General features: G+C 36.7%; 1 protein-coding gene across 1 annotated transcript in view; it reads left to right on the top strand.

The window, feature by feature from the left end:
• LOC150100948 (glutamate receptor ionotropic, kainate 2-like) overlaps positions 1-20,364 on the top strand; it is a 369,413-nt gene that overhangs the window by 114,661 nt on the left and 234,388 nt on the right. The window contains exon 4 of the mRNA XM_090401147.1: positions 214-434. Within this exon, the coding sequence (XP_090257273.1) occupies positions 214-434 (221 nt within the window). The remainder of the gene's footprint in view (positions 1-213; positions 435-20,364) is intronic.

Genomic DNA, 20,364 nt, shown 5'->3' with positions numbered 1-20,364 from the left:
CCATTTCCATCAGTATAGTCTTTGCCAGTATAGATTTAGTCATTTTCAGGGTTATTTATAGGTCTTCATAGCTACCATAACTTGCAGCCCACAAAGTCCCCACCATCTTCCACTTATAATTCCTAATATATATATATTAGGAAATATGGGTGGAGACAGCAAATTGCTGAATGTTGTATTTTATTACTGATGTATTTATTTTCCTTTTGTAAGGTGTTATTCGTCTACAAGATTTCTTAAAAGAATCTCATAAAAGAGGCTGGAAAATAAAGCTGTATCAGTTTACTAATGGCAGACCATATCGTGAATTATTTTGGCATATTAAAAAAACTCATGAGAATACTATTCTTAAAGAAGCAACACGAAATCCAGATAAAGGCATAAGGATAGTACTTGATGTAAAACAGGAAAACTTGTATACGGTACTAAAACAAGTAAGTACCATTTAAATTAAGACAGTATTATTGGTATTTGAAAATGATACTCTTCCATATTAACTGGAAATTTAAGTTTTTTTTTTGTTTTGTTTTTCATATTCTTTCAGTGTATACTTACAAGTATCTTAAGTTCATCATCATTAAACGCTTGATATGTACCCTTGAGAGGAAGGGAGTACAGGATATTACAGTAGTACTGCATGAGAAAGGGATATCATTACTAACTGCCTATTAATGATTTTTATTATTATTATTATTATTATTATTTGACACCTTCAGGGAGTCCAAGACTCATCGAGGGAGGGCACCTACTTTACAGCCCTCTGTTTCCACTACTCAACCTCATCCACCAGCCACACCATCTACACCAACTCCATCCACCATCATCACCACCACTAGTATTTTCAAAAACAATCACAAACATCCATTCACATGACAGGATTCATACCTGCAGCCTTTTAGCTGGAGAGCGGATATGCTAACCACTCAGCCAACCAGGCCAGCATTTTCCTCCAAATAAATGTATTATCTTTCAAGACTCCAATATTATCTTATTTTATAATTTGGTATTTCATCTGACTGTATCAATGCACTGTTATTTAATCAGTGTTGTCATGTCAGCTGTTCCAGTTATGTTAAAAATCCTGTCAGCTGTGCTATTTATGTTATATCTCTGTAAAGAGACTGTTTTATACTGAGTATTAGGTAAATATACAAGAGCTCAATCTGGTTGGTCCAATGACTTTTGTTATTTTTAGAATGCAGGAAACAATTAACTTGAGACCAAATTAAAAAATATACTTGCAATAAAACTAAAAACTATGTACATTGTAAATAAAATTAAATTAATAACTCTGAAACTATTTGGATTCAAGGCCTTTCAAATTAAAACTATACTTTAGAGATCTCCTGTATTTTTAAAGGATAAATTCATTCTCTCACTGAGTCACTCTATTAGTGATTTGCTTTATATTACTTAATCAGTCTACTAGACCAAGCAGTTTGTTTTTTACGACAAATTCCTACAAAACAATAAATGTTCCGAGTCAGTTCTTTATTAGGCCTTTTTTTCAAAAATAAAACTTCTTATTAACTTCTATGGGATTATGCAGTATTTCCTTATTTTAGCATATATTGTTCTATTCATCCTTGCTATTTCACTAAAGTATAAATATTCTTACCTCAGGCAGCTTTATTTCAAGATTCACAAATCACAAATTTATTACTAGAGAAAAAACTGTTTCTGTTATTACTTTATATTCATTATATCAAAGTAGAGCACTTCATTAAAGCCACTTTACAGTTTCAGGTTTCACTAATTCCATCACTTGTTCTGATAAAATAATTATCACCCATGTCTTTGAGGCTGAAGATGAAACTTTTCATTTAGCGTTTCCTTGAATGTTGAAAGGGAACATTTATTTAATATCTCCTTTTATTTTCTATTCACTTGTTGACAGTCTCACTTTTCTATAAATTTCAGACAATTCATAAACTGGTCTGAAAACATCCATTCTAAGGATTCACCTTGCTACAATTCTTTTTTCAAAACTTCTATTAATATATTCCAACTCCCAAATTTTCTTAAAAACTTCCTAAAACAAAATTCTGTGGTCTGAATTCTCAGATTTCCTTTTCTTTCTCTTCTTTTTTGTTTTTTCTGTTACCCAGGTACTGAATTTTGTTTCAGTCAGATGTCAATCACCCATCAAACTCCTTAATAAACATGCACTCTTTTTCACTTAAGTGGCAAGCAAGAGGCTAGTAATGGCTAACATGCAGTTGTCATTAGCAAAAAGAGAATGTTCTTTATGATGAATGACAGATATCATAACACTTAACAAATGTGAATTACAATACAGAACATTGAAAATTATTACAACTATGACATATTGGTAAGTACATTCATCTCAAATATTTTACATTTCCTTTTAACATTAATATCAATGTTGGGCACATCCCGAGTAGCAGTTATACGAGGATGGTCTGAAATGTTCTCGGCCTAAGAATCAAAAAACGAATTTATTATTTCAAAATTATTATTATTTTTCAACATAATCTCCCTTAAGACTAATACATTTATTCCAGCGATGGTCCAGCACCATTATCCCGTCCCTGTAGTGGTTCTCAGTAAGATCTGATAAATACCCCTCTACAGCTGCAATTAGCTCTTGATTCGAAGAAAAACACTGACCAGCGAAGAAGAGTTTTAGTTTTGGGAAGAGATAAAAGTCAGAGGGAGCCAAATCTGGGGAATAGGGGTGGATGTTCCAACAGTTCATAGTGCAGATCCCTTAATTTTCCCATTGCCAAAACACCTTTGTGGGCAGGTGCATTGTCCTAATGAAAGATGATTTTTTCTTCTGAAAATTGGGTCTTTTCTCACGAATTTTTTCATCTAGTCTGGTGTTAAAAGATCGGGTTATTATTATTATTATTATTATTATTATTTGACACCTCCAGGTAGTCCATAGACTCATCAAGGGAGGACACCTGCTGTACAACTCTGTCTCCACCACCTCAATTCACCAACTGACTGCAGCTACACCAACACCATCTACCACCGACCACCACCACCACCACTGGTATTTCCACAATCACAAACATCCATGTCCACGGCAGGATTCGAACCTGCAGCCTTTTGGCTGGAGAGCAGATATGCTAACCACTCAGTCAGCCAGGCTCTTTTCTCATGAATTTTTCCATCTAGTCTGGTTAAATAAATATAATATATAGTAATAATATTCCCCGGTTATTGTTTTACCCTTTTCAAGTTAATTGATAAACAAAATGCCTTCAGCATCCCAAAACACCAATGCAATGACATGACCTTTCCTGCTGATAGAACCGACTTTGCCTTCTTTGGTGATGAACAACCGGCTTCTGTCCACTGTTTTGATTGCTGTTTGGATTCTGGTGTGTAATGGTGAATCCAACTCTCATCCATAATAATAAATCGATGCAAAAAATTATTTTTTTTCTGTTAAAATGCTCCAAGCACTGTTCAGAGATTTTCTTGCGAGTGTGTTTTTGATCTGCTGTGAGCAAGTGCGGCACCCATCTTGCGCAAAGCTTTTTCATTTGCAATTCTTCATGCAAAATACATCCTCACATTCTTTTGAAATGCCTATACCCTCAACAATTTCTCGCACTTTGATTTGCCGGTCATCCAATACCATATCATTGCCTTGGTGAATTATTTCTGGTGTTGTTACACTTTTTGGGCGTCCTTTATGTGGATCATCTTCAAGGCTGGTATGGTCATGTTTAAACTAGGCATCCCATTTCTTAATTGTTGAAAATGAAGGAGAAGATTTCCCATAAACTTTTCTGAACTTCGAATGAATTTCTTTTGGCGTTAAACCTTCTTTTACAAAGAATTTTATAACTGCACAATTCTCAATTTTATCCATTTCAAGGGATACAGACAACACTTTTGCTTCAGACAGCTGTATAAAACAAACTACTTGATAGAATAACTTGCAATTTCAGCAACTTGCAGATGTATCAACTTAGAAAAAAAAATTGTGCTGATAGTGTTGCCATCTATGGTCGAGGCTGGAACTTTCTAGACCACCCTCATACGTGTTATGAAAGCAAAACTAATAAAATACTAATCTAAAGAAACAATTGTAAAACGATTCATAATTATAATGATTATTTTTACAACACCTAGACAATGGTCTTCCTTTGGGTCTTTTTCTGGTAGTTCTGGCAAAAAAAACACTTGTTTTGCTTGCTAACATTTCCTTTTCCATTCTGTTTATTTGCCCTATCAGCTCAGATTAGCTTTGCTGACACATTCTTAAATGCTCACAACATCAAATTCTTTCCTAATATCCTCATTTTTAATATGATCTTGCCACTGATGTCATCTGAGCCTCTGTAGCTTAGATGGTATAGACAAAGCCCTTTGGTCGGAAGGACCTGGGTTCGATTCCTGTGCATAATGTGAGGAACCTTTATATTTCAACTGAAGGTGAGTTGCCAGTTCATGTGGATGTAGAGGTTTTTTTTTTTACCACGAAACTTGGGTTTTTTGTCACTCAGAACAGGCAAACCAGTCCATGAACACACATGGATCTACAGTCAAAAATATCATCAACATCATCATCAAATTATTGACATTTACCCTCAAGGGGTGTACAGGATATGATAGGACTACATGAAAAATTTACATCATTACTAACTTCCTATCTACAATTTTCCTAAAAATAAATCTGTTACCTGTCAAGGCGTCAACATTGTCATATCTTCTATTTCTATCTTCTAAGGCACTTTTTAGTATATCAATCCACCTGTATCCATCAAGATTTAATGAAACAGATATTGGAAATGAAAAATGAAACGAAGAATATGTTGAGTGATGTTGGCGTCTAGTGGAAATTAATGAAAGTATGCAAGAAAACAGAATGAAAGAACAAAGAGTAAAAGAAGTGACGAGTGATTCCAGGATAGCAGTATATGGAGACTCCATAATAAGAGGGCTAGTTATTGACAGAGTCCATAAGGTCTGTTATCTGGGTGGGAGAATGAGTATGATAATTAATGTGTTGGACATGAGAAAGAAACGAGCGAGAGAGTTAGTTGTGATTGCAGGGACAAATGATTTAACTGGACATAAGAAGGATGTGAGGACAAATATCAGGAGACTATTGAGAAAAGTGAAAGATAACAGTGCAGTAGGAAAGGTTTTCAGTGTGTTACCCAGGTATGATGATGATGATGATGAGTTGCAACACAGAGCCAAAATCATGAATGGTATGCTAGCGGAGCTGTGTGAGGAGAAGGGAGGGGAGTTTGTGGATGTATGGCATGTGTTTCAGAGAAGAATGAAATTATACAGGCATAATCAATTGCATTTAAATGGCTTTGGAGTGTGTGTGTGTGCTGGAGAAAGTGTTGCTGGATGAAAGTATAGTGTGTGATGAGTGCAATAGATCAGAATGAAGAGATGAAGAGAAAAATCAGGAGAGTGGTACTGAAGAGACAGAAGTGCTTCGCAGTGGAAACAGTAGTAGTGTGATAGAGGAAGAGGGAACAGGAATACAAGAGGAACAGGGAAACGGGGGGGAGGGTAGCTTGTGTGGACAGGAAAGCATGGAATACAGAGAGTGAATGTTGAAAGTGGCAGTGAACGTGTGTATGAAGTTGGAGTATATTGCAATGTGGGTGGACAAGTGGAGACTGGGCAGGTATATGTGGTAAGCGGTGATAAAGGTGATTTGGCAGGTGTAGTGGAGAAATCATAACCAACATGTGGCTTGGATAGGACTGGCTATAGACTTAAAAATGAAATGTTGTGTTTGTTTACAAATGCCAGAAGTATCAAAAAGAAAGAGGATGAAATGGTTTCAGTGATTGAGTTTACTCACCCCCCAAATCATTGGAATAAGTGAAACATGGTTGAATGAAGATGATATTGTAACGGGAATAGAAATGGAAGGGTACAGTATTTTTCATGAGGACAGAAAAGGCAGGAAGGGAAGGGGAGTGCTGCTGATGATAGCAGGGGAATTAAGTCCACATAAGGTGGACATGAAAGGGGGAAATAGTGGCAATGGTTATGAAGCAGTGTGGTGTGACGTGGAGGTTGAGAGGAAGGCATATTTAGTTGGATGCTGCTATAGGGCTGGGAATGTGGAAGGTGGTGATGAAGAAATGTATAAACAGCTTGGATTAGTGAACAAAGGGAGTGTAATTATTATGGGTGATTTTAATTATGGCAGTATAGATTGGAATGAATAGATAGCATTTGGGAATGAGGAAATTGAATTTCTCTAATTCTTGAGAGATAACTGTCTCAGGCAGCACGTAAAGGAAGGCAAGCGAGGATCAAGAGTTCTAGATCTGATCAGAGGATGTAATTGTTAGAGGGGGGGTTTCACATTTTCCTATAGTTAGCGAAAGTGATCATGAAGTAATCACCTGTGTTGTGGCTAGTCATGTGCAGACTTTTGCGAGAAAAGAATATATGTGGAATTATAAGGCTGGTAATTACGACAAGCTTAGGAGACAACTTGGAGCTATAACATTGAACAAGTTGAGCGGTAAGGAAATAAATGCTGCATGGGAACTTACAAAAAAATACATATCAGCAACAATGTACGAATGTATCCTAAAGGCCAAAAGGCTGAATAAGGTAGGTGTAAAATGGATGAATGTGTAACTTAAGCATGTAATCTGGAAAAAGAAAGTACTTTGGAGAAAGTACAAGATGAATAATGGTAATCAGTCACATTAAGAATATAAAGAACAAGCCAGGAGAGTGACTCAGTTAGTAAGGAAAACAGAAGTAGAGTATGAGCAAAAATTGGCAAATCAGACTAAGAAAAACCGTGGAGAGTTTTTTTAGATATGTGGCAAGTAGAAGGAAAAATGATCATGGAAAGATGAAGTTAAGGGATGAAAGTGGTAGAATGGGAACTGCTGTAGAAGACATTGTTGAGGTATTCAGTGTCAACTTATAAGTGTGTTTCATCCTGATCAGGGCTGAATAATGAGGAACTAAAGTGTAGGGGACATAGGAGAGGATGGCTTAATTGTGAGTGAGCAGGAGGTATTTTGAGGAAATATCAAATCCTATCGCCTTATTAACATCAAAATAATTTTAATGTTAATAAGGCGATTGGATTTGATGACATATCACATATCCCTGGAAGTTATGAAAGGAAACTGTGAGCAAGAGGGTGAGCAGTGGTTTCTTTGCATGGAGGGTGGTTGAGCCATGGAATGCATTGCCTGATAGAGTGGTGAGGGCGAGAATGGTCAATGAGTTTAAGGAGTGGTATGATAGACTTTGTGTTTCTTAGGGGGGACCACCCCTCGATGAGTCTTGACAGACTTTATGTTCTTAGGAAGGACCTCCCACGATGAGTCTTTTGACTCCATGGAGGCCTGAATAATAATAATAATAATCACAACTCATTTTAAGGGAATGTTTCAGGGAACTAGCAGTAGATTGGCATGCATGTTTCATAAGAGTTTTGCAACAGCACAGGTTCCAAGGGAGTTGAAGGAGGGTAAAATTGTTCCTCTGCATAAAGGCGGTGATAAGGCTGTAGCTTCAAATTATAGGCCGGTCCGTATATCTGGAGTTGTGGTGAAGGTACTGCAGAGATTGGTGAGAAGTAGGATACAGAAATGGGTTGATAACAGCAGTATTCTCTTTGGTTATCGGCATGGGTTTGTTAAGAGGAGATCATGTTTCATTAACTTTCTTATGTACTATAAGAAGGTGACAAATACCTTAGACAAGGGAGATGCATGTACAGTGCCGTACTTGGATTTTGCAAAGGCTTTTGATACACTGCCACAAGACAAGCTCTTAAATAAATTAAAACAGATGGGATTGGATAACAGACCTGTGTTGGATTGGCGACTGGCTGTCGAATAGGTATCAGAGAGTTGTATATGGGGAGTGCAGTATTCCAAAAGGGAAAGATCACCAGCAGTGTGCCACAGAAGTCTGTTTTGGGGCCATTGTTATTCAATTTGTATGTTAATGATATTGGGTTGGGTTTAACTAGTGATATCCAGCTGTTTGCAGATGATGCAAAACTGGGGACAGCAATACACAGTCAAGCTGATGTTAATGCTTTACAAGAGGACTTGAATAGATTGCATGAATGGGCAGGTAAGTGGAACTATCAGTTCAATGTTGTGAAGTGTAAGGTTTTAAGATTCGGTAAGCAAAGATGGGATGCAAAGTATGCACTTTGTGGGGAAACTTTAGTGGAAGTAGAGGAGTTGAGAGATCTAGGAGTGATGGTGGACAAGGACCTGAAATTCAGGGGCCAAATTGCACAAGTTGTGAAGAAATCACATCGAATAATGACAATGATGCGGAGAACCCTGACATGCAGAAATAGAGAGATGATGATTCCATTGTATAAGGCCTTGATCAGACCTCATATGGATTAGTGTGCACAGGTTTGGTTGTCATGTTTTCATGCTGACGAGGATATGTTGGAAAGGGTACAGAGAAGAATCACAAAGGTAGTCATTGGTCTTTGTAATGTGAAGTACGATGATGGATTAAGAGAATGTAAGTTGCAGAGCTTCGTAAATAGGAGAAAGAGGGAGCCAGGGATATGATTGAGGCATATAAGCTAGTCAAGAGTTGTTATCAGGTAGACGTGGAAAAGATTTTTCATAGATTGGGAGAGGGGAGTAGAACAAGAGGCCATTGTGGAAACTGTATAAGGAGGGTGTTAGTAAAGGAGTGAGAAGTAGGTTCTTTGGATGGAGGCTGGTTGATGAGTGGAATACATTGCCTGAGTGTTGTGGATGTGGACACATTGAATTAGTTTAAGATGCGGTTTGATGAGCATTGTATGCAATAATGAGTACCTCCCACGATGAGCCTCTGACTCAATGGAGGTCAAATGTTGATAATAATAATAATAATAGAATCTTGGTCTTCCTCAGGGTTTTTTCCCTGCCAGCCTGGCAAAGAACACTTGTTTTGCTAATTTGGCCTTTTCCATTCTGTTTAAGTGACCATACCAACTGAGATTAGCTCTGCTAACGCATTCCTGGATGCTGACAATGTCAAGGTCTTTCCAAATATCCTCATTTTTAATATGATATTGCCATTGATGCCATCTGTTCACGCCTATAATCTTTCTCAGAACTCTCATATCTGCGGTCTCTAGTCTTTGGTCGAGTGTTTTACTTCTGACCCTGCTCTCAGATCGATAAGTTAAAACTGGTTTGAACACTGTCTTGTATACAGCTAATTCAGTGTTTCGACTAATTTCTCTCTTATTCCATATGAATTTATTCAATTGATTTCCTACCATACCAGCTTTGTTGATTCCGTTGTCTATTTCTATATTTAATTTACCATCTTCACTAAAAATCGTGCCTAAGTAGCTGAAATGTTTTACTTGTTCCACAGGTTCTAAGTTCACAACACAGTTAACATTTTCAATGATTCTGCCTATTTTCATTGTCTTTGTCATTTTATTGCTAACCTTCATACCATATAAAATATTTTAGTCTACAGTTCACAGCTGAGAGCTGCTCAACTTTTATTTGCTTTAAAACTTTCTTAATTGTTCTTCTTTTCAATAGGAAATTTAGTTTTATTCTACTCAAGACTAAATAGTGATCACTTCCAATGAATAACAACAGTTATTCATTTTAGTCAGAGAATCTTGCAGATTTGTAGCAGATTTATTTAGAAGTATAACATCATCAGCATAAAGCAAAGAGTTGACATTAAATTTTGATATCATGTTTAATACCACTTTCCTTCATAATGTGATCCATATAGATAATGAATAACAGAGGAGGATAATGTACATCCTTGTCTGACACCAGATTTAACATCAAACCATCTTCCTGCACTTTCTTCAAATAAAGACTAACTATTGCTTGATATAGTGCCCACACTGACACCATACAACTGTAGCGTTTTGAATAGCTTCTCTCTTGGAACCTTGTCATATTTTTTTTCCAGATCTACAAAACTTAAATACAGATCTTTGTTATATTCCCATGACTTCACAACTATTTGTTGTAAAGTGGAGGTCTGATCCTGAGAGCCTCTATTTGGCCTGAATCCATCTTTTTCTTTACTAAGCTTCTCTTATACAATGCAATGCTTTGCAGTTCATTGTGGAAGAGAAGCTTAGTGAACTATGCAGTACAGTCCCTGTAAGACGTTTATACCTCCGTATTTGAGCATTTATCGAATATCATCTTCTCCTGCTGCCTTTCCACATTTCAGGCCATTGATGGCTTTTTCTACTTCAAGTATGGATATGTATTCTTGATTGCATGCCTGGTCAGTATTTTTTATCACTGTGGTAAAAAACACTCAACACGCATTCAGTCAGGAATACATATCCATACTTGAAGTAGAAAACGCCATCAAAGGCTTGAAGTGCAGAAAGGCAACAGGAGTTCGACCAGAAATGCTGGAGTATGGTGGTATAATAGTCTTACAGTGGCTGCACTGCATAGTTCAGAAAGCCTGGACAGAGGGAAGAATTCCTGATGATTGGAGTAGAGCTCTCATAGTACCCATATTTAAAAAAACGAAATAAAACTGAATGTGAGAATTACAGAGGAATTTCCCTACTGAGTGTTCCTGGCAACATTTATGCAAGTATACTTGAGAAACGGTTGAGAAGAATTGTGGAAGAAAAGCTTGGTGAAGAACAAGCTGGATTCAGGCCAAATAGAGGCTGTCAGGATCAGATCTTCACTTTACGACAAATAGTTCAGAAAGCATGGGAATATAACAAAGATCTATATTTAAGTTTTGTCGATCTGGAAAAGGCATATGAGAAGGCACCAAGAGAGAAGCTATTCAATACCCTACAGTTATATGGTGTCAATGGGGCATTATATCAAGCAATGCTTCGTCTTTATTTGAGTTGTAAGTCAGCAGTTAGAATTGAAGGAAGTACAGGAAGATAGTTTAATGTTAAATCCGGTGTGAGACAAGGATGTACATTATCCCCCCTCTGTTATTCATTATTTATATGGACCACATTATGAAGGAAAGTGGTATTAAACATGATATGAAAATTGAAGATGATGATGTCAGCTCTTTGCGTTATGCGGACGATGTTATACTTCTAAATAAATCTGCTACAAGTCTGCGAGATTCCCTGACTAAATTGAATAACTGTTGTAATAGATATGGTATGAAGGTCAGCAATAAAAAGACAAAGACAATGAAAATAGGCAGATTCATTGAAAATGTCAACTGTCTTGTGAACTTAGAACCTGTGGACAAGTAAAACATTTCAGCTACTTAGGCACGATTTTTAGTGAAGATGGTAAATTAAATATGGAAATAGACAACAGAATCAACAAAGCTGGAATGGTAGGAAGTCAATTGAATAAATTTATATTGGATAAGAGAGAAATTAGTTAGAACACTAAATTAGCTGTATACAAGACAGTGTTCAAACCAGTTTTAACTTATCGATCTGAGAACAGGGTCAGAAGTAAAACACTTTACCATAGACTAGAGACTGCAGATATCAGAGTTCTGAGAAAGATTATAGGCATGAACAGATGGCATCAATGGCAATATCATATTAAAAACGAGGATATTAGGAAAGAACTTGACATTGTCAGCATCCAGGAGTCCGTTAGCAGAACTAATCTCAAGTGGTATGGTGATTTAAATAGAATGGGCAAGGAAAGACTAGCAAAACAAGTGTTCTCTGCCAGGTTGGCAGGAAAACGACCGAGAGGAAGACCAAGATATATGTGGATTGATACTGTACAAAGTGCCTTAGACGATAGAAATATAAGATCTGATAATGTTGAAGTCTTGACAAGTAACAGACTGATTTGGAGAAAAATTGTAGATAGGAAGTTAGTAATGATGTAAATTTTTCATGTAGTACTATCATATCCTGTACACCCTTTGAGGGTACATTGCAGGAATTTGATGATGATGATGCTGATGCTGTAATCACTGCTAGTTTTTAGCAATTTTTGTAAGTAATTACTCCATACTTCAAGGATATATCTTTCTCCAGTTTTCATATCATCTCTAATTCGTTTTATAGCACTCTCTCCTCTGTTTCTGAGCTTCTTCAACAACCTCCAGAATATCTTGCCACCTGCTTGATATTTATTTTCTATGTGCTTACCAAAAGTCTTCCCATGACTTTTGTTTAGCTAGTTTTACACAGTGTTTAGCTTCCTTACATTTGTCTCTGTATTCTCTAAGAGCCCAAGCTGACTGATTCAGCAGGAATTTATGATATCCTTTCTTCTTTTCCTTCACTGTCTCTTTAACTTCCTGTGTACACCATGGCATTCTGATTTTTCTATCCTTGCAGACAACCTCACCACATGCCTCTCTGTCTGAATCGATTAGTGTTTTCTTCAAGAGCTTGCCATTGAATCTCCAAGGCTTGATTCCTGTTCTCAAACTCTTTCATATTTTTATTATTATTATTATTAGACACCTCCAGGGAATCCAAAGACTCATTGAGGGTGGGCAGCTGCTCCATAACTCTCCCTCCTCCGCTCAATCCACCAACTGACTGCAACTACACCAACGCCATCTACCGCCGACAACCACCACTAGTATTTCCAAAGACAATCATTTGAATTTTCTTGAATCATATTTGTATATTTTAGTCTACAGTTCACAGCTGAGAGCTGCTCAACTTTTATTTGCTGTAAAACTTTCTTATATGTTCTTCTTTTCAATAGGAAATTCAATTTTATCCTACTCAAGACTATATAGTGATCACTTCCAATTTCAAATCCTCTGTATACTCTAGTGTCCTGCACAAGAGAGAAAACATCTATCAACAATAACATAGTCAATGAGACTTTTGTTATTCCCTGCGTCTTCTCTCCATGTGGATTTTTTGCACATTTTTATTTTTGGAACATGGTGTTAGTAATAACTAGTCCATATCCTGAGCAGAAATCCAACTAGTATTGCGATTATTATTAACTTTTCCTACTCTGCTATTTAGATCCCCAACAAGGACCAACTTTTTTTTTTCATTGTGTCAGTAGCTTTCTCTAAAGCTCAAAATATTCCTCCACTTCTACCTTAGTAGAACCCTTCTGTGGGACCATAGGCACAAATAAGTCTCATTGTCCAATTCCCTATTCTGATATTTGCCCACATCACTCTACTTGAAATTGCCTGTGATTCAAGAAGATTAACCTAATATTTAGTGTTGAATACTATCTACTCCTTCTTTTCCTTGATTGTCATTGCCTGAATATAACATTTTGTATTTATTGCTCAGAAAGATCTCACCAGTTTTTGTCTTTTTTGTTTCAGTCACCCCTATTGTGTTGATCTGGTACTTATCCAATTCCTCAGCTAGCTCCATTTCTTTGCCATTTAGGCTTCTTATGTTGATAGTACCAATCTTCAACTCTGGTGATATTGAGTTGGGTTGTGTTTCAGAATTTGTTCCAGTAGCTGAATTTTCCTGTTTGTCCTGGTTCCTTGGCAAAAACAACAGGGGCCTTGTTTAACTGGGCAACCCCTTCCCTCCAGCCAGCATGAAATTCTGTCATGTTGTACCATCATTTAATATTGTGGTTTAAGCCAATAAGAATACAATTTGGTTGGCTAAATCCCAAATTGCCAGCCCATCCTTGTTTGTTCAGTATCCTGTAGATACCTAACAGGGTGCACCACGAGAAGGTGAGAATTTGACATTAGGTTTGAAACCCTGCTCAATTTTCCACATTCCTTTAAAGACTATGTGAAGGTCTCCTCTCAGTTATACAGCTTTGACCCTTAAGCACCCCAGTCAAAAATACATACTTAAAAATCTCTCGTTGGGAGAGCTCAGCCAGTCCTAAGGGACGGATAAGGAAATTGGGGGAATCCATGCAACAGCAACAACTGATGTCATCTGTCCACTCCATTAATCTCCAGTCTTTGATCAAGCATTTCATTTCTATACTAGCTCCCAGATACATAAGTTAAATTGGTTTGAACACTGTCTTGTATTCAGCTCATTGTGTTTTAACTTAATTGTTCCTCTCATTCTCCATATAAATTTATTTTGCTTTCCTCCATACCAAGTTGTTCTATAGAATTTTCCACTCATGATGCACTTGATGTTTTCAATTTTTTTACCTATTTTCATTGCTGACTTTCATACCAAATTTATTACAGCAGTTATTGAATTTAGTAAAGGAATCCTACTGACATGTACTGGATTGATTTATCATTATTATGTGAGACCTCCAGGGAATAAAGAGCTCATCAAGAGAATCTGTACATCACCAGAAATTCTCTCATACTTTCTCTTAAACTTATTCACACCAGGTACACTCACCACTTCAAGGTGCAACTACTACTCACTTACTGCTCTGTGAGAGAAAAATCTAGCACTTAAACTGTGAACAAACTTTATTTCTTATTATTTTTTATTAGTCTGTGGACTACAGACTGTTAGTCTGTAGTCCACAGATTCTCAATCAATCTTCATATTCTGCATTCCATAATCCTGAATGAATCTTTGTGACACTTTGCAACCTTTCCACAGTTTCTTTATCCCATTGGAACCCAGGAGATCAAATCTGTGCACAGTAGTCCAGGAGAAGTCTTATCAAGGCAAAATGAGGCAAAATGACTTCCTTATCCTTACATGTGAAGGTTTGCTTCAACTTTGCAATTATCCTCTGAGACCTTTGAACTTCAAATTCCCATCCACCATTATGCCAAGATCCCTACCCTCAAGACCCCTAGTTTCTTGTAGCATAACCCCACTAATATAATACAAACTGGGAAATCTCATGTCAAAGTGCATAACTGCACTTGTTAACATTATACTGATGCTGTTTTCATTTGCCCAAATTTAGGCAATGTGCTGAATGTTAATAGCATTCCTGATTGCCCTGTCTATCTTTGCATCATCATCACTAGTCACCTTAAATCTGGCAGAATTACCCACTGTATTCCACTTTTTGATATCTGTCTGTCAACCATCCACTTATCCAAATCAAGAGTATATATTCCAAACTCATATTCCAGTTTATGCAACAGCCATTCATGTAGTATCCTATCGAATTCCTTAGTCAAATCCAACAGTATCATAGAGTATCCATTCCATTTATCCAACTGAGCTATAACATTGTTATAAAATATGAGCATATTGCTAAAACATGACTTCCTTTATTTAAATTAAGGGGATATTAAATCCCACATTGTTTTAAAACCTTTGTTTTATTGTTTTAAATTATTTTTTATATTTATATGACTTCCTTTTATCCTTAAGAGAATTGGGATAAGGGACCCAGACCTATGTTCTTGTTTGATGTCAGATATAAAAGATGTATGAAAATTATATTTACATTTCACTCCACATCATACCTCACAATTATTGCCACATATCCTATGCAAACTGATTCAGACTCATTCTACACATTCACAAACTCCATGCTTTTCTCTTTCTACATTTCTGCTAACATATCGTTTATCATTCCTGTTCTCTGCTAGGGTTATTTTCAATTTTATTCTTCCTGACTTTTATAAGGTTTTCTTTTGTAGGTCTGCTTATGAGTTGCATGAAAATGTTAGCTGATTGTGGTTGTGGGCATACCTTCTCTCTCTCTCTATTTTTAAGTAGCCAATAATAAACAGACTGGATGTCTTTTGTTTCAGTGGGCATGCCTGCCAATTTTGTGACTTAATTCAACTAATAAATAAACAATAAACACGTGTTGTAAGTGTTCATTTAATGTAGTTTCTGGAACCTATAAGCAAATTTATTGTTGGATTAGAATTTCATACTGCAGTTGTAAGATGTTTAGTTTTCTTAGAGTGCTTCAACTGTCTCTTTAATTAAATTGTGTTAGTACTTTAATGTTTGATGTTTAACTCACCAGCAAGATTTTTTTTCCTCGGAACTGTTTTTTCATACTGCATCTAAGCAAATCAACTCAAGTACACATACACATAGTTTACAAACAAAAATCCTATTAGTGACAGTAGATGGCATTCTGTGTGTGCGTAGTTGATGGATAATGATGATGTGTGTGTATAGAGAGGATTATGTAGAATAGATGGTGGTATGCTTTAACAACTGATGCATACTACTGGTGACTGTCCTCTTCTGGGATATTGCTCCTACATACACAACTTGGTGATCCATATCATACCTAAGCTGCTATCCATCTTCATACATTCCAATTAGGCACCATTTATGTTGGAAAAAAAGAGGAAACAAGTATTAATTAGATCTTAAGATGATTGTCTTGTGTTGTCTGTTAATTTTTTTAAACTAGTCCCACTGTTATACCAAATTATTGTTGTTTTGTGTACTGTGACAAACTGTTCTTGTGCTCTGAAGATGCTAGATGTAATATCAGTGAAATACCAGCTAATAAGTAAATAAAAATTAATAATTTCTTATTATTCTGGGTTGTAATCAATACAGTAAAATTATATTAACCATTATTACTATTATTAATTAATTGTGATCATTTTCATGTGCACACACACACACACACACACACACACACACACACACACACACACACACACACACACACACACACACACACACACACACACACACACACACACACTTTAAACAACACCTACAAGGGTGGTTTGAAAAGTTCTCAGCCTTGACCATAGATGACAACACTACCTGCACGATTTTTTTTTTTCTAAGTTGATACATCCGAAGTTCATAAAAGTTTATGGGCACTTTTCTCCTTCGTTTTCGACAATTAAGAAATGGGATGCCGAGTTTAAATATGGCCAAAACAACCTTCAAAATGATCCACGTGAAGGATGTTTAAAAAGTGTAATAACATCAGAAATCGATGACCAAGGCAACGATATGGTATTGGATGACCGGCGAATCAAAGCGTGTGAAATTGCCGAGACTATAGGCATTTCAAAAGAACATGTAGTATATATTTTGCATGAAGAATTGCAAACGAAACGAAAAAGCTTTGCGCAAGATGTGTGCCCTGCTTGCGCACAACAGATCATAAACGCACTCACATGAAAATCTCTGAACAGTGCTTGGAGCATTTTAACAAGACTAAAACTGATTTTGAGTGTCGATTTATTACTATGGACGAGACTTTGATTCACCATTACACATCAGAATCCAAATGGCAGTCAAAACAGTGGACAGAAGCCTGTTGTTTAGCGCCATAAAAGAAAAAGTCAGTTCCATCAGCAGGAAAGATAATGGCATCGGTGTTTTTGGATGGTTAAGGCATTTTATTTATTAATTGTCTTGAAAAGGATAAAACAATAACTGGTCAATATTATTCCTATCTTTTAACCAGACTAGATGAAAATATTCATCAGAAAAGACCTGGTTTGCAGAACAAAAAAATTATCTTTCATCAGAACAATGCAGTTGTCCACAAAGGTGTTTTGGCAATGGGAAAATTAAGGGATCTGCACTATGAATTGTTGGAACATCCACCCTGTTCCCCAGATTTGACTCCCTCTGACTTCTATCTCTTCCATAAACTAAAACTCTTACTTGCTGATCAGTGTTTTTCTTTGAATCAAGAGGTGATCATAGCTTTAGAGGGATATTTTGCAGATCTTACTGAGAACCACTACAGGGACAGGATAATGGTTCTGGAGCATTGCTGGAATAAATGTATTAGTCTTAAGGGAGATTATGTTGAAAAATAAAAATAATTTTGAAATTATAAATTCGTTTTTTCATTGTTAAAGCGAGAACTTTTCAGACCACCCTTTTATAGTAGGTGTTGAATCACTTTTACGAAAACAAAGTCAAACTATTTCTTCTTTGTCATTATAAACAAATGTTGAGGATAAAAACATTCAAAATGAATGTTTTTATGATAAAAACATTCAAAATGAATGTTTTTATCACCATACATAAAAACTTTCAGTAAATTAAAATCCTTGAGTCTAAATGCTTATTTAATTAACTAAGATCAGCAGGTTTTCTGAATTCTCTTTAGCTCTGGAACATTGGCAGAAAGAAAGGACCCATATGACAATATAATGTACAAGTAACTGGCAGTAAATAGAAAAAACATTTAAAAAATATTGAGGTTAAGTTTTAGAATCAATATAAAAAAAATATAGATTTTGCAAAAATAGACATGAAATCTGTAATACTTCTTTCTAAGCTTTCCAAGTTTTAATGATCAGTATTATTATTATTATTATTATTATTATTATTATTATTATCCAGGCCTCCATGGAGTCAAAAGACTCTTCGTGGGAGGTCATTTTTAGGAAACACAAAGTTTATCATACCACTCCTTGAACTCATTGACCATTCTTGTTCTAACCACTCTCTCAGGTAATGCATTCCACTGTTCAACCACCCTTCATGCAAAGAAACCACTCCTCACCCTCTTGCTCACAGCTTCCTTTCGTAACTTCCATGGATGGTCCCTTTTCATCTCTCCTTCCCACCATTCCACCAAGTGAAAGAATTCCCCAATGTCTACCCTGTAACTGCCTCTCAACAGTTCAAAAGTCTCGATCATATCACCTCTCCTTCTTCTATTCACCAAACTCTGCAGTCCACATTTCCTCAGCCAATTCTCATAACTGACATTGTACAGTACTGAAACCATCTTTATTATCCACCTTTGTACTCTTTCCACAGTTAATTTATCCCCTTCAAATCCTGCAGACCAAATTTGAAAACAATAGTCTAAGTGTGGTCTGATCAGGGTCTTATACAGTGGAATGATAACTCTTTTATCTCTTCAGGTCAGCGTCCTTCTCAATATTGCAGCAATCCTCTGGATTACCTTCACCACCTTTGCAATATGTCCCCTAAATTTCAGGTTTCCATCAATCATCAACCTCAGATCTCTTGTCTCCCCTACTTCCTCCAGTATAGCTCCTCCAATAGAGTATGCAACATCCCATTGATGTGTCCCAAACCTGAAGACCTTACATTTTGTTGCACTAAACCGACACCCCCTGTTCATTTTCCCATCTGTCTAGTTTATTCAAATCCTCTTGCAGGGCTGCCACATCTGCACTATTACTGATAATGCTTCCCAGCTTCACATCATCTGCAAACAACTGAATATCCCATTGCAATCCATTGGCCATGTCATTGGTATAAAGGTTGAACAATACAGGTCTCAGTACTGAGCCCCACTTGTAACCTTCTGCTTCCTTGATATTGCCCCACCATACACAACTCTGTCATACCTATCAGACAGCCAATCCTGAATCCATTTGGCTAATCCAACATTTAAACGCATGTGCTGCAACTTAAATATCAGCTTATCATGTGGCACCCTGTCAAATGTCTTTGCAAAATCCAAAAAATGGCAGTATATGCTTATCCCTCATCAACTGCTCTCGCCACTTTATTATAAAAGGCAATCATATTACTAAAGCAAGAGCTCCCCTTAACAAATTCATGTTGATTCTCAGAGATAACATTACCCTCATCTGTCCAATGCTGTATATAGTCCCTCACTCATTTCTCCAAGACCTTAACAACAACTAGTGATGACACACAAATTGGCCTATAATTAGACACTTCCAGTCTGCTACCACCCTTATGCAACGGCACTATCTTACCTTCCTTCCATTCCTTGGGTACCTTTCCTACAGCCAGACTTTTATCAAACCGCCAGATCAATGGAGATATCAGTTCTTTAGCACATTCTCTCAAAACCGGTGGTGAAATATCATCCAGTCATACAGCTTTACTGGTATCCAGAGTATTCAGTATTTGGAACCCACTCTCCTCTTGCACCTCTAAACTCTGAACCTGCCCTATCCCTCTAGTATTAAATCCTTCTTTTCCAGGATGAAATATTCCAATAAAGTGCTCATTGAACAACTCCACTATGTCCTCTGCATCAGTTGCTGTATTCCCATTTTTAACTTGCAATGTCATTCTCCCACAATCATTTCTCCTCCTACTGGCCATGTAGGTAAAAAATTCTCTAGGATTTTCTTTTGATCTTAGTGCAAAATCTCTTCTCATATTCCAGTTTTGTCTCCCTCACCATACTAGTCAGGGAGGCCTGCATTTTATATTCTTCATGCATCTGCCCTCCACCCCTCTCCTTATATCTCTTCCATAATGTCATTTTCAACTTCAGTTCCTGTTTGATATTGTTTGTCATCCACTTTACACCAAAATTGTGTCTGCTTCTTCACTCATGGAATCCCACTTACTATTGCTGCTAACAAATATTCCTTCACAATTTCCCAAGCGCTAATGATATCCTGGCCTTCCAATTCTACCCTCCATGTAACTGCCCCTTGTTGATACCTGAGACTATTATAATCACCTGCCTTATAATTCCACATACATTCCCTTTTCTTTGATATACCTGAATATCTATTCATCTTCCAAATCAAAACCACATTGTCATCTCACTTATTATCAGCTCTTCTGATGCTATGACCAAATCCAAAACTCTTGAACCTCTTGTTCCCTCTATTGCATTTTGCCTAAGACATTTTTCC

Source organism: Typopeltis vanoorti, chromosome 12, assembly GCF_054136105.1.
Source record: "Typopeltis vanoorti isolate ZY-2024b chromosome 12, IOZ_Tvanoo_1.0, whole genome shotgun sequence".
NCBI lineage: Eukaryota > Metazoa > Arthropoda > Arachnida > Uropygi > Thelyphonidae > Typopeltis > Typopeltis vanoorti.
Note: the sequence above shows the minus strand (reverse complement) of the source record. Positions and strands in the feature narration are given on the sequence as shown.